Source organism: Acomys russatus, chromosome 2 (genome assembly GCF_903995435.1).
Source record: "Acomys russatus chromosome 2, mAcoRus1.1, whole genome shotgun sequence".
Classification (NCBI taxonomy): domain Eukaryota; kingdom Metazoa; phylum Chordata; class Mammalia; order Rodentia; family Muridae; genus Acomys; species Acomys russatus.
In genome coordinates this window covers 9,649,278-9,663,954 of record NC_067138.1, presented here as the reverse complement: position 1 = coordinate 9,663,954, position 14,677 = coordinate 9,649,278, and the positions used below count along the sequence as shown (strand labels likewise).

The following is a 14,677-nucleotide window of genomic DNA, read 5'->3' as shown; positions in this document are numbered from 1 at the left end:
TACTGTACCACTGGGCAGCTGACTGCGTTCAGTGAAGGTGCCCCCTGACTCGAGATAAGATCGGGAGACCGGAGGGTTGGTCCTAGTTCTCAAACTTGGTTGAGTATTATACTTTTCGAACAGCCAGGGCCCGCCACCCCGTGCCAGTTAAAATCACAATCTCTGCCCATTGCATCTGACTCCCAGCACTGTGTTTTAAAACTTCCCCAGGTGATTCCAAACATGAGGCAAGGTTAGGGTGTGTGTGTGTATATTTACGTCTGTCCTAAGAAACCAGCCACTGACCCAGTGAACAAGGAAGGCGCCTACTTTGTCTGATTTTTTCCAGACCCAGGCAACACTCTCAATCCCAGGCACCCACAACGACTCCAAGATCGCAGGAAGAATGATCCCAGGTTAGTTGGCAGGAAGAGAAAAGCCAGGGTACTTCTAAGTCAGGCCCGGTTACAGGTCCAGGTTTAGTGTGACACCTCAACCCTAAGACTCATTTCCCCTGGAAAAGATGGGACAGGTCGGAAGGCATCCTGGCCATCTTGTGTCACTCATAACTCTCTCACTTTTGCTTTAGAATTTGGAGTAGACCACGTGACATCGGGTCGCCTAAAGCAAATGGTCTGTTGTTCCTCCATTATCACAGAGAAAAACACATCCAAAGAGAAAGGAGTAGGCTCAAGATGGCTGCCTGTCCGTGCTTAGTTCAGCTTTCTGGCCGGTGCATTGATTGGAACGCAGGTAGGTACTGAGGCTACGTATGCCACACAGAGAAATGGAGGAAGCCAAGAACACAAAGCCGCAGGGACACTCCCAACCCGCCCCTTTAGCCCCTGTGGTCTGGAGCAGAGTGTAGCTGTGGCCGCTCACAAAACCAGTGTTCTGGCCAGCAGCCCAGTGTCTGGGATGACCACTGGGACTACGGCTTTGCTCACCCTCTCCCCCACCAAACTTTGAGGCTCAGGCTTGGTGAGCCAACAACAGGGTCAATGATAGACACAAAAGGGCTCTGGCCTTTCCCGAAGACTCTGCCAAGCTAAGAACACGAGATTTTTAAAATAGTCTCCTAAATTAGAATGGCGTTTATATCACAAGGTAAGAGGGTTGGATACAATACCGAATACTGTTCAGAGAGTGGAGGTGGGAATTTTTTTTTTTCTCCATACTTAGGGCCTGAGAATGTCAGCAAACCACTATCACTGAAATACTTCACAGGGCCTTTGTACCTTTTATTTTATCTTATTTTATTTTATTTAAGATTTTATTTATGTATGAATGCTTTATTTGCATGTACACCTGCAGGCCAGAAGAGAGCACCAGGTCACATTATAGATGGTCATGAGCTACCATGTGGTGGCTGGGAATTGAACTCTGGACCTCTGGAAAAGCAGACAGTGCTCTTATCTGCTGAGCCATCCACCTCTCCAGCCCCTGTACCTTTTATTTTTAGACAGTCTCACTAAGTTACCCAGGCTAGCCTTGAATTTGCAACCCTCCTGTCTCAACCTCCTGGGTAGCCAGGATTACAGATTCGTACCCTGAGGCCCAGCTTGCTTTGGTTTCAGAGACTACTAAGTCTTGCTAAGTAAGCCAGACTGGCCTCAAATTCACAATCCTACTTCAGCCTTCAATGCGTAATTACGGGTGTTGCACCATTGTGTCTGGCTGGCAAGGGAATGCTTGCATCAAGTGTTTGAAAAGCTCTAGGCAAGAGTGTTTGGAGTCACACTTAGCTATCACCCAAAGCCCAGAATGTAACAGTTCACACCCCTCTGGTGTCAGAAAATACGGTTAAAATTTGAGATGCAGTTTTATTGATGTCACATCTGCCCAAATTCCATATCCCAGTTCTGTCAGGCCAAAAGATTCAAGGACCTGCTGTCATTACGGTCGGTCGACGGCTGCTGTCTCCTCATCTTTGTGTGCCAGGCAATAATGTACCTCAGGAAGTGCCCTCAATCTCTCTGCAGCCTAGAAGGGGATGCAGAGCAATCAGGGAGAGTTGAGAGTCACCCAGATTGGTATGGAGTTCTGGGCCCAGGAAGTACTGAGGTGGGACTGGAAGACGGGTGACAAGGACAGCTGGATTAGCTAGGGGGTGGAGTTGAGCGGCAACGCCTACATGTTTATGAGGCTCCTTAGCGTCCCGACTATGGAGATCCCTTGAGGAATTGAGGGGAGGAGAGAAGATAAGAACAGCAGGGATGCTCCGAGCCCTGACCTGTTCGGGGGTGAGGTCCCGTTGAGCCTGCGCAAGCATTTCATAGCCAACCATGAATTTCCGGACCGTGGCGGAGCGCAGGAGTGGAGGGTAGTAATGGGCATGCAGCTGCCAGTGGTCACAGTGGGCTCTGGCCTTTAACCCTGTGGGAGCCCCTGACAGGAAGAAGGCAGACGCGATCAGGAAGACCCTTGGCCAAGGCTTCAGCCTAGCTCCTCCCCTAAACCAGGCCAGGTGCTTAAATACTACATCTCCCAGCATCTTCCACCAGGGAGCTCAAGCATTAGGGGGCCACATTGCTCCGCCCCCTGCCTCCCAGCCCCCACCCCAGTCCCAGCACCCTCTGCTCTAGTCACTTGTTTTAAGACCACCAAATGTTTTAAGGCCTGGTAGAGATTGTTATCTCCCTGAGCGAGAACGCAGCAGCCCAGAAATAGTACCAGGGTCACCCCAACACTGAAAGCCTTACCGTGCCAGCCCATAGAGTAGGGGAAAGGCGTCTCAAACAGGTTGTCATACTTGGTCAAGAGCTTTTTCATGATGGTAGCTAGATCTGTAACCAGAGGCCCTAATTTTCAGCCTGGGGGATGGATGCTGGCCCCACCCACCCTGGCCGTTCTATTCAGCAGCCAGTCCCAGGGTCCTACCCGGGAGGCTCACCATCACGTTCAGCAGGGGTCAGCTCAGGTAGCCGTCGCACATGCCGCCGGGGCAGCAGCAGTGTCTGGAAAGGCCACACTGCCCAGAAGGGGACCAGGACTATCCAGTGCTCGCTGGTTAGGACCAACCGTTCCTGGACACACAGAATGGAAACGAGGTGTGAGTGGGGAGAGAGCAGGGGAGGGGACAAGTATCAGGAGGGCAGAAGAGAGCTATTAGATTGAGCCTTTCCACTCTACCACCACCCTGGTCCAAGGCCTCGTTGTCATCCTTTAGAAGACGGTCAATGCCCTGGCCTTTCACACACGTCTCTCTGTGATGGCAAAAGGGGTCAGAGACGCCTTGGGGACACAAGGCCGCCAGCTCCCTCCCACCTTCCTGAGGAGCTCTTGGCGGCCATATTCCAATAGTAAAGGCTCTCCATGCTGGCTGTGATAGCTCTGCTGGGATCGCTCTTCGCGCTGGGCAATATCTGGCAGGAAGCTGCTGGCCCAAACCTGTCAAGGGGCAAAAAAAACCCAAAGAAGAGCAGGCAAGCCCATTGTCTCTAAGGCCCCCTCGCTACCAGTGTATCTCTTCTGCCCTGTCCCTTAATCTAGTTCTCCTATCCACAATGCCAGGCACGGACTCAGCCAAGAAAGCCGTTACAGTCCCCCGACACACCTACCTGGCAGTGGGGGTGGGGGTTGGAACAGCCCATCATGGCTCCTTTGTTTTCAAAGATCTGTTGGGTAAGGAGAAGAGAGACTTAGTCGTCAAAGAGACACCAGGTCAACCCCTTCCTGTCAACCTCTTGTGGAAGCAGTGACGCTAACTCCCCAAAAACCAAACTTCCGTCTCCCCCCTCACAGACCTGCACCCAAGGGTACTGGGCACCCAGCTCCTCTGTGACTGCGGCCCATGCATCGATGACAGCTCGGATCTCGGGGACTGACATGAGTGGCAGGGTCACATCCGACCAGGGGTGGAAACACATGACCTTACTTGGTGGTGAGGAAAAGGAGATGACAGAGGGACAGGGACTGGAGGGGGGGGGGCGCTAGGGGCAGGGCCCAAGCCCAGGTCTTGGTCTTCAACCCTGGGCTGGAGGTTGTAGGGAACCCATAGTTACCAAACTCCTCTGGCGGCCTCTGCTTGAAAGAGAGGATGGTCACTGGGCCCTGAGATATAGAAAGAAAGAAAGAAAGAAAGAAAGAAAGAAAGAAAGAAAGAAAGAAAGATAGATAGACATTACCATTTGCAGCACAAGTTCCCCCAACACATCCAGTCTCTCCCCCACCCCCACCCCACCCCCACAACAGTGATTAGACTGAGCGTACCAGGATCCGGAGCATCGGGCTGCAGAGCCGGGAAGTCATTGTCAAACACGAAGGTGCCATTATAGTGAGGATTCACCTACTGACAGGAATAGGCTAGAAATACTACCACCTGGTGGGATTCCAAGGGCTACACAGGCTGCAAGGGGGAGGGCGAGGAAGGGCCACACCCTAAAGATCAGAAGGGCGACGGTGGCGCACGTCTTTAATCCCAGCACTCAGGAGGCAGAAGCAGGCGGATCGCTGTAAGTTCGAGGCCAGCCTGGTCTACAAAACGAGTCCAGGACAGCCAAGGATACACAGAGAAACCATGTCTCAAAAAAAACCAAAACAAACAAACAAAAAACCACCACCAAAAAAAAAAAAAAAAAAAAATCAAAATTTCTTGATGTGATATGACCCAAAAGGAGACCCACTGCTCCCTCTTGTGGGCGGAGGGCAGCAACAAGGACGAGCTTATTTCCTCGTAGTTCACGAGGTGGTGTGTATTTGGGCTCACCTCCCCGTTGGCTCGCGTAGCCCCGGGACACAGAGGGTTGAGTGGGTCGTGGCGGGGCACCGTCTTCAGCAGCTGGGGCTCCATTTGTCCTTGCCAGGGCCGCTTCATGCGATGGGCTGACACTAACACCCACTCGTCCTGAAGCGGGTTGTAGCGAACATGCTGGTGTTCTGGAGAGATCAGTCGGTCAGGATCAGTCAGCAAAAGCTCCCAGTCCCTACGGCTTCCCACCCCACCCCCAGCCCCGAACAGCCGGAATGCCCTTAGCAGGCCCAAGCTCAGGGGCGTTCGGTCGGCGCAGGCTGGCGCGGGGGAGTTAAAGGGTTAAACCTCTGCCGTGCCACACAGGCCTGCAAGCCTTTCCTTCCTTCCCTCGGGCCCTCCACCCTTCCTGGGATTGGAGTGCGGACTCTGACGCTGGGACAAGAATTTCCTAGGGAGAGAGGAGGCTCGGCTCCCCGCCGCAGCGGGTCCAGGCTGCCCAGCAATTTACCGCAAGCCCGGAAGGTCCCTGCCATGGTGTCCGCCCCTGACGCTTCCTGGCGCTGCTCCGCGTCGGCTCCGCTGTGCGACATAAGGCCACCTGAAATGACTTGAGGTCAGTCGGGAACGCCCGCGGGCCTAAGTTCAACATTCCTTTTTTTTTTTTTTTTTTTTTTCCCTTTATTCCTCCCCGCCCCCGCCCCCGTCCCCCTTGACTCTCTCTGGATGATTGGCTAGCCGCCAACACGTGACTGGCCAGCCTGCCACTTGAGGGCGGAGCTCAAGACAGCCACACCTCTCGCCGGGTGGTCTTGATAACCCACTTCACACAGGATTAGGGGCCACTTCTCTGAAGTGCGTCTGTGATAAATAGTTGCTGTGCACGTTCGTCTGGCCACGGATTCAGCAAATATTTACTAGGGGCAGGGGAGGGAAATTTTCATAGGTGTAATGTAATGACTTTTGGTCATAGTCACCCTCCCCTGTTACTATTTTCTTCTCAAGCTTTGACACCTTTCTTCCCAGTGAGCTCCCTTATTTTCATTTTTGTCTTTTTGTGACCCACTGAGATTTGCTGGGAGTGCTTGCGTGAACATAAGGGAAAATAGTTATTGGAACTTGGGTGATATTATCAGCTACGCCACTGGAGGACACCCCTCCTGCTAGCAATCTTTTAACTGCCAATAGTCCCCTGTGCAAAGAACAGCAACATCCTGAACTCACAATGCCCCGGGTCACCTGTGGAGCAACTGTAGCAAAGAAGCAAGTTGGGGCACAGGTTGCAGCGTGGTGGCAGATGCCTTCAGTCCCAGCAGAGGCAGAGGCAGGTGGATCCCTGTGAGTCCGAAGCCAGCCTGGTCTACAGAGCAAGCCCAGGACAGCTAAGACTACACAGAGAAACCCTGTCTCAAAACAAAAGAAAAGTTGGGGGGTGGAGGGGGCCTTGATCACTATAGATGAAGCCTGAAGCCTGGTCCTTCAGGCCGGCCTGGAGGTGTGAGTAGCTCACTATAAAGATACCTCCATCCTCATCAGCAGAAACGGGCTTCGGAAAGAAGAGCTGAGAAACGGCGTGTGGCGGGGTTCACCTGTGAGCCCAGCACTCTAGAGACAGAGATATGAGCTTGCAAGTTCAAGACCAGCCTGCACAGTTCTACATAGCAAGACCCGATCTATAAATAATAAAGTAAACAAAAAGAAGATGAAAGAAAGACAGACAGACAGACAGACAGACAGACAGAAGCCAGACGCAGTGGTGTGTTCGCCTATTGTCGCAGCTACTCTAGAAGCCAAAATGGATCATTTGAACCTGCCTGTTCTAGACCATCCTGACCAATAGGATGAAGCCAGTCTCAAAAACAAGCAACGGCCAGGCAAGGTGATACACACTGGTGTTTGGAAGGGCAGGGACAGGTGCCAAAACTACTTGAGAGAGACCCTGTCTCAAACAAAAGGGAAAAATAAATAAACATGAAAATGTGGGGCTCCCCAGACTGTGGAGATGCCTCAGCCTCTGTCTGGAAAACATCGTATGCATTCTCTCTTTTTATGATTTATTTGTTTTCTTTTATGTATGTGAGAGTTCTTCTAGCATTTATGTCTGTGCAACCTGGAACTGGACTTACAGATGGCTGTGAGCCACCATGTGGGTTCTGAGAATCGAACCCAGATCGTCTGAAAGAACAACAAATGTTCTTCACCACTGAGCCATATGCCCAAGGTAGGTCCCAAGGGTATTCTCTTAAGAAAGTTTGATTTTGTTTAGAGGAAGTTTTTGGTTTTGGTTTTGGGGTTTTGGGGGGGGGGTTGTTTTGTTTTGTTTTGGTTTTTCTTGTTTGTTTGTTTTTTGTTTTTTTGTTTTTGGTTTTGGTTTTTTGCTTTGTTATTGTCTTCCTTCTTTTCTGAGACATAGTCTTATGTCTCCTAGACTGGCCTTGAACTCTCTACGTAAACGCATGACTTTGAACTTGTCATTTTCCCGCTTCCACCCCCTGACTACTAGCATTATAAGAATGCAGGCTAGGCCGAGCCAGGTATACTGGCAGCTGAGCTGCAAAAATTGGGTCATTGGTCATTGATATCTGCCCTGAAATCGTCAGTCTGGAATCTGAACAAGCCAGTAGTTAGAGGGCAGAGAGCAGGGACTGAACTATGAGTTTTACCAGGATGAGGGCAGGAAAAGAGGACATGCTCTCTACTCCTTCAGTGACTAGACTGTGGCGCTACTTTTACTCAGGAACACTGATGCTCCCATGTCACTCTCTAGGTCCAGCTAACTCCTGATGCCCTGCAGGGCCGGGGCATCTTCCTACTTCCTCCTCTGTGTGTGTCTTTCCAGATCCCTTTTGTGAGTGGGGCGGGGGGGGTGGCAGGGGGGACAGGAGAGTAGTCTAGATAGGTCCTCTCCCTCTATTTAGGATCTCTGCTGTGACATTTGGAGAAGATGGCTGTCATCCTCATCCTATTCGTCCCCTCCTGGAGTCACTCAAAGCCATAGGATTTGGTGTTTTGCATTGTTTTGTTTGAGACAGGGTTTCTCTGTGTAGCCTTGCCTGCCCTGGACTCGCTTCGTAGATCAAACTGGCCTTGAATTTACAGAGATCCGCCTGCCTCTGCCTCCCAAGTGCTGGGATTAAAGGGGTGAGCCACCATGCCTGGCCTCATAGGATTTTTTTTTTTCCAAGATAGGGTTTTTCTGTGTAGCCCTTGACTGTCCTGGAACTCACTCTGTAGACCAGGCTGGCCTTGAACTCGGAGATCCACCTGCCTTTGCCTCTGCCTCCAGAGTGCTGGGACTAAAAGAATGAGCCACCATGCCTGGCAGGATTTATTATTCTTTTTTAATGGACCATGCTGGAAGGGGTTTGTGAAAGACCAGAGAGGGAAGTAGTAGGCCTGATTGTCTCAGAAAATGTTTCTGCACGGAATGAAGGCTGAAGCCTGCTACACCCTGCTCTGGTATTGCCTGCGTGGAGGTTGGGGCTGTTACAGCAACTAAGATTACTTACTGTAACTCATGTAGACAAGAGACATATTTCTATCTATAGTGCAGCTAGTAGTTGAGTCTGAGAAAAATGGTCTTAGAAAAGGATCAATTTAAGAATGACAAAGATAGCCAGGTGGTGGTGGCGCACGCCTTTAATCCCAGCACTCGGGAGGCAGAGGCAGGTGGATCACTGTGAGTTATAGGCCAGCCTGGTCTACAAAGGCTACACAGAGAAGCCCTGTCTGGGGGGTGGGGGGGGGGTGGGAGAAAGAAAAGAAAAAGAAAAAGGAATGACAAAGATGCTAGAGACTCTTCAAAACATGTTTCCTCGACCTGCCACTCTCCCCTAGATTTCGCAAAACAAAACAAGGATGCCATAGTCCGTCTCTCCAGCCTTTACTTTCTGCTGTACGATATATTGCAACATAAGCAAACGAAAGGGCAACAGAGAAAATGATTTATTAGAATGGCTTACAGGCCGCACGCATGCTAGTCCAACAATGGCTCTTCACCAGTGAGGGTTCAAGAATCTCACAAACACCCACTGTTCAGTCCACGAGGCTGGATGTCTCAGCTGGTCTTCAGTACACACTGAAATCCCAAGGAAGTAGGCTCTAAGGCCAGTGAGGGGATGGACTTGCCATCAAGACGGAGAGGCTGACAGCAGAAGGTGTGGTCCAGATTAACAGTGTATCTTCCCACCTCAAAGATCTGGATTAGAAGTAAGCCTTCCAACTGCAAATGACTTAACTAAGGGGGAAAAAAAATCCCTCACAGGTGTGCCCACTCCTCTGGATTTTTAAATTCCAGATGTGGTTAAATTGACAACCAAGAACAGCCATCACAGGGTGAGGAGATTGTTCAGTGGCTAAAAGCACTGGCTGTTCTTCCAGAGGTCCTGAGTTCAAATCCCAGCAACCACATAATGGCTCACAACCATCTCTCATGGGATCCGATGCCCTCTTCTGTCTGATGCCTCTTCTGTCATGCATGCCAATAGAACATTCACATACATAAATAAATAAACATTAAAAAAAAAAAAAAAAAAGACTAGCCATCACAATAGATGTTGTGTAACTGTTTCCTCCTAGGATGAAAACATCCCATCCTATAAGGAGCTCCTTGAAGCCGGGCAGTGGTGGCACACGCCTTTAATCCCAGCATTTGGGAGGCAGAGGCAGGCAGATCGCTGTGAGTTTGAGGCCAGCCTGGTCTACAAAGTGAGTCCAGGACAGCTAAGGCTAACACAGATAAACCCCGTCTCAAAAAACCAAAAGGATAAAATAAAATAAAATAAAGAAGCTCCTTTAGCAGGAAGGTAAACAATTCAAACAGCATCAGCAAGTCCCTGAAACCGACCAAATTCATGAGGCCCCTCCCTACCAGAGTGAACAGCAAACACTGAGAGTCCTCAGACAAAATGAAGCTGAGCTGCAAAGAGGACTCTTATTTTTTGGAGACAGGGTTTCTCTGTGTAGCCTTGGCTGTCCTAGTCTCCCTTTGCAAAGAAGGCTCTTGAGACCAGACCAGCTGCTTGGAAGAAGCAGAAACCAGCTGAGCTGCCTGAAAGAGGTTCAGACCCACTGAACCACGTGGAAAGGTACCCCCTTCCGGCCTGTGGAACTGTCTGCAGCCTCTGCAGTATGTTCCAGCTTCCCAGCTTTTTTGTGAGTTGTCAACCATGTTGGAGTGGGCTTTGGTGGTGCAGCTCTCTTTGAGTCGTCTCTGATCCTGGAAGCGACCCCAATACAACTCATTGGTCCACCAAATTGGATTTTGGTGGTATTTGTACCCTGGACTGTCATGGGTTCCCTATCTAGTGGTGGTGGGTCTCCCCAGGAAACATCTTGTCTGTAACTGCAAAGGTGAAAAAAAAAAAAAAGGCATAGAATTTCACTTTTTTTTTTTTTAAACTTTACTGCCTGGCAGTGGTGGCACACACATTTAATCCCAGCACTTGGGAGGCAGAGGCAGGCGGATCTCTGAGTTTGCGGCCAGCCTGGTCTACAGAGTGAGCTCCAGGACAGCCAAGGCTACAAAGAGGAGCCCTGCATACATGTCAGTGTGCCATGTGTGTGCAGCTCCCACGGAGGCCAGGAGGAGTCAGATCCCCTGGGACCGAAATACAAAAGGTTGAGAGGTACTATGTTCCTACTAGGAATCCAGCCAGGTCCTCCAGAGGAGCAACCAGTGCTCTCAACCACTGAGGCGCCTCTCCAGCCCCAAGATTTCACATGTTTTCAGAAACTAGAAATGCCATACAGTGTTTCTGCTTCCATTTCATTGTCCAGAATAAAATCACACAGTACCTGTCCCTATCTGATTACAGAGGATAATTGTGGGATGTACTCTGATCCTTCAAGAGCAAAAGGAAGTGACTCTGCCACATACTTCTACTGAAAAAGTCTTGAATCCCTTGGCTACATTTGACTGTATCGATCCTTCGGCCCACCACTCCTATGCATAAGGCTAGATTCTTCTAGCTCCTTCGTGGGCTTGGTTGCTGTTCTTGTTGTTGTTGTTGTTGTTGTTGCTGCCGATGTTTTGACGTGGCCTCCTGTGACCTATGCTGACTCCATAGCTAAGGATGACCTTGAACTACAGATCCTCGTGCCCTTCCTGCCCAAGTTCTAGAAAAACAAGTGTGTGCCACCACTCTCAAGCCTTATGTTGTCTTTTTGTAACTAACACATATAGCCCTAACTATGTGCTGAGCACTAATTACTTGAAAATATTAATTCATTTAACGATAATAATAATGAAGGTATGGCCTATGAAGCAGATACTTTTATTTATTTATTTTATGTTAGAGATAAAGCTGTCAATACATACTTTTGTTTTGTTTTGTTTTTCGAGACAGAGTCTCTCTGTGTATCCTTGACTGTCCTGGACTCGCTTTGTAGACCAGGGTGACCACGAACTTACAGCGATCCGCCTGCCTCAGCTTCCCAAGTGCTGGGACTAAAGGCGTGGGCCACCACCGCCCGGCTGTCAATACATACTCTTAAATGCTAAGACATACGTGCTCTCTTCCTTGAACCTTATTCCAATTTTTGCTCCCCTCTTCTATGTAGCCCAGAACTATCTGCGTCAAAATCTAGTCCCATAGCTCCCCAGTGGATAAGTCTATTTGGTTTAAAAAGCCTTTCGCATTTTTGTGCTCCAGAATTTATAATGAACTGTAGACTTAGAGAAAACTCTATGCTAAACAAGCATGTCGGTTCACTCCTTTACCGCCAACACCGTGGTGGAGGCAAAGGCAGGAGGATCCCGGTGAGGCCAGCCTAGTCTACATAGCAAGTTCCCGGCCAGCTAGGGCTACATAGCGAGAGCCTGTGTAAAATATTACACGTATATACATATATTTGCATATGCTGTCTCACCCCTCTGCCCTTTGACTCTTGGAGTGGTTCCCAAACACCCTCCTCTTTCAGGGACAGCCACCGCTTAAGGAAGGCCTATCCCTAACTTTGCAAGTGGCACTATCTCCTCTTCGCTTCTGTGCTAGCGAAAGTTAGAAAGCTCTACTTCTGGGCTCGCCGGCCCAGATGGGTCAGTCCATTCTAGACCTTCCCCGCAGTTCACCTCCACCGCCAGCCCACCCCCACCCCATCCCCCCAAAAATGAGCCTGGAGCTTGGCGGGGGACGGGGGCGGGAAGGGAGGGGGCGGAGAAACACCAGGACTGAACACTTGAGCCCCGCCCCCTCACCCCTACCGCGCCACCCAACCCCGATGCTCGCCTCGCTAGAAAATGGTTCAACCCAGAGGGCGGTGCTAAGTGATTCGGGGCGTCGCGATTGGTCCGGGCGAGCCGTACCACGGTGTCGAGGGGAGGGGGGGCGCGTCCGTGGGCAGCGGCTTTTTGGAGGCTGTGAGTACACAACCTGCCGCCCCGGTTGTTGAGTCTCGCTGCTGGCGTTTCCAGGCTGCCCGCTGGGATGCAGTGGGCGGTGGGCCGGCGCTGGGCATGGGTCACCTTGCTTCTGGCTGTTGGCGCGGTGCTGACCCAGGCCGTCTGGCTGTGGCTGGGCACGCAGAACTTCGTCTTCCAGAGAGAAGAGATAGCGCAGCTTGCTCGACAGTATGCGGGTGAGCTGGGTTGGAGGGGGGGAGGGCCCCGGCACGGAGCGCAGCTGCGCTTCTCCGAGAAGCGCGTCTAACCCCCTCCAAGCCCCGGACCCTCGGGATGGCCTCACCCCACGCCTCTCCCCCCCCCCTTTTTTTAAATTCTTTTTTCTTTTTTGCATCAGGGCTGGACCATGAGCTGGCCTTCTCTCGGCTGATCGTGGAGCTGCGGAGGCTGCACCCAGGCCACGTGCTGCCGGATGAGGAGCTGCAGTGGGTGTTCGTGAACGCGGGCGGCTGGATGGGCGCCATGTGCCTCCTGCACGCCTCGCTGTCTGAGTACGTGCTGCTCTTCGGCACCGCTCTGGGCTCCCGTGGACACTCGGGTCAGTGTTGGCGGTGGGCCGGGTTGGGGAGGCTGGGTGCCCTCCCATCCTGAGCTTGTGTGTCGACAGAGATACCCTGATGGTCGATGTCTGGTTTGTTGTTGTTCAGGGAGATACTGGGCTGAGATCTCCGACACCATCATCTCTGGCACCTTCCACCAGTGGAGAGAGGGCACCACGAAAAGTGAGGTCTTCTACCCAGGTGAGTGAGGAAGTTGTGCCCGCCCTCGAGCCGGAGAAGGGCGTAATGAGGAAGCCTACCCAATGGGTTCCTTCCTTCCCTCCCTGGTAAGCCACAGGTGTTTGGTTAGGGCAGACCTGAGGAACTCAGCCGCTTTCATCTGTTAAAGGAAACAGAACATGGCAGTTTCCAGTCATAGAGGGCTGATTTTTTTTTTTTTTTTTAAATCGGCCTGTTTGACCCAGCCATTATCCAAGCAGTTGTTTGGGGACACTCATACCCAAACATTAAGACAGACATTCATTTCCCATCTTTCTTTTTAAACTAGTGAGGCAGTTTGGGGTTTGGGTGTTTGTTTTGTACTTTTGTTGTTGTTTTCAAATTTTTATTTGTTTTTATGCGTCTGGATGTTTTGCCTACGTTTATGTCTGAGCACCAGGTCAGGCCTTCAAAAGAGGGCATCAGATCCCTGAGACTGAAGTTACCAAAACTGTCGCGAACCATCAAGTGGGTGCTGGGATTGAACCCGGGACCCTGGGAGAGCAGCCAGTGAGTGCTCTTAACTACTGAGCCATTGTTGTTTAAAAGAAGAAAGGGGGGGGGGGGGGAAGTTTTGGAAGAGTCGGTGTAAGGTTGTAAGCATCAAGCATTTTGATGGAACAGCTACACTTCTCAGGGAGCCTAGTAACCACACCCCCTGTCAAATTAGCCCAGCTCACAGTTCACAACATTTCCACTAGATATGAGTTAGGCTTGGGAATACAGATGCCCCTGACTTCCGTTTTATTAGCCTGTAGCCATGGGGGTGGGGTGGCCTTCTGTAGTCGTATCCCAAGAGAGGACATGGGCCAGGAAATGCCATAGACTATCTGGGACTAGACATTTCTAGTCTCTCTTTTCCCCTCTGGACAGCCAGGCCAGCGGGGTAGAGGTTTTTTTTTTTTTCTTTCTTGAAACTGTCTTTCCATTCCCCGCCTCTACAGTGATAGCCCACAGGCCAGGGGGGTGCAGTGTAGAAGGCAGTGGCAGAGCTAGGCTCCTGAGGCTGTTTTCTGTCTGTCACCCCCCCCCCCCAGGAGAGACCGTAGTGCATGGCCCTGGAGAGGCAACGGCCGTTGAGTGGGGACCAAACACATGGATGGTGGAGTACGGCCGAGGTGTCATCCCGTCTACCCTGGCCTTTGCACTAGCTGACACGGTCTTCAGCACCCAGGACTTCCTCACCTTCTTTTATACTGTTCGCTCCTACGCCAGGGGCCTCCGGCTTGAGCTCACCACCTACCTCTTCGGCCAAGACCCCTGAGGAGCCAGGCCTGAGGGGGAGACCTGCGGATGGACAGGAGCAGGCAGGACCATGTTCATCGACTTTGCTGGAACTCATGTGCACAGACGGCAGCATATACCACACAGATAATTAAGTCCCTGTTGTGTGAGGAAGGACATACATACTTCAGCATCCAAGACACACCTTTTTGGGAGCAAACGAGACACAAAGAGATGCTAAGACTTGTGTGTACTGTAAGGTCATGCACTCATGTCCATCCAGAGTCCCCCACATATATTCCGGGGGGGGGTGGTGTAGGGGGGCTGGTCATGTTTGAACCCATATCACAAGTTTGACTCACTCACTGACTCAGAGCTTCCTGCTGGCTTTCAGGGCTCTGAGGTTAAGGACTGGGGTAGATGTTAACACCTCAGTCCTGTAGTGATCTCCGGTTGAAGGAGAAGAGGAGCTGCCCTTGGGAGACCCGCCCCCCCCCTTTCACATGCAGCTAGGCTGCCCTTCCCTTCATCTCCCCTCTCCTCACCATATGCCTTATCTTCCATTCCACCCCCCTGCTATGCAAGCGCCCCTGTGGCTTGTCCTCCATGCCCTGCAGCCAGCAA

At 51.2% G+C, this 14,677-nt stretch overlaps 2 protein-coding genes across 3 annotated transcripts; one reads left to right on the top strand and one right to left on the bottom strand.

The window, feature by feature from the left end:
* Positions 1-1,749: 1,749 nt before the first annotated feature.
* On the bottom strand, positions 1,750-5,334 carry Galt (galactose-1-phosphate uridylyltransferase). The gene is made up of 11 exons (XM_051158027.1): positions 5,181-5,334; positions 4,688-4,857; positions 4,192-4,267; positions 3,984-4,032; positions 3,726-3,855; positions 3,540-3,596; positions 3,247-3,369; positions 2,873-3,005; positions 2,682-2,765; positions 2,213-2,367; positions 1,750-1,962 (listed from the first exon to the last, which is right to left on the bottom strand). Exons 1-11 carry the CDS (start codon positions 5,260-5,262, stop codon positions 1,876-1,878), a joined length of 1,146 nt encoding a protein of 381 aa, XP_051013984.1. The 5' UTR covers positions 5,263-5,334; the 3' UTR covers positions 1,750-1,875.
* A 6,665-nt stretch (positions 5,335-11,999) lies between these two features.
* On the top strand, positions 12,000-14,358 carry Sigmar1 (sigma non-opioid intracellular receptor 1). 2 transcript variants are annotated; one of them, XM_051158014.1, is made up of 4 exons: positions 12,000-12,247; positions 12,409-12,609; positions 12,719-12,811; positions 13,997-14,358. In XM_051158014.1, the coding sequence occupies exons 1-4, from the start codon at positions 12,097-12,099 to the stop codon at positions 14,206-14,208; spliced, it is 657 nt and encodes a 218-aa protein (XP_051013971.1). In that variant the 5' UTR covers positions 12,000-12,096; the 3' UTR covers positions 14,209-14,358. The 2 variants fall into 2 exon arrangements, with proteins under 2 accessions (XP_051013971.1, XP_051013961.1); XM_051158004.1 differs by having other exon boundaries at positions 12,003-12,247; positions 13,867-14,358.
* Positions 14,359-14,677: the final 319 nt, after the last annotated feature.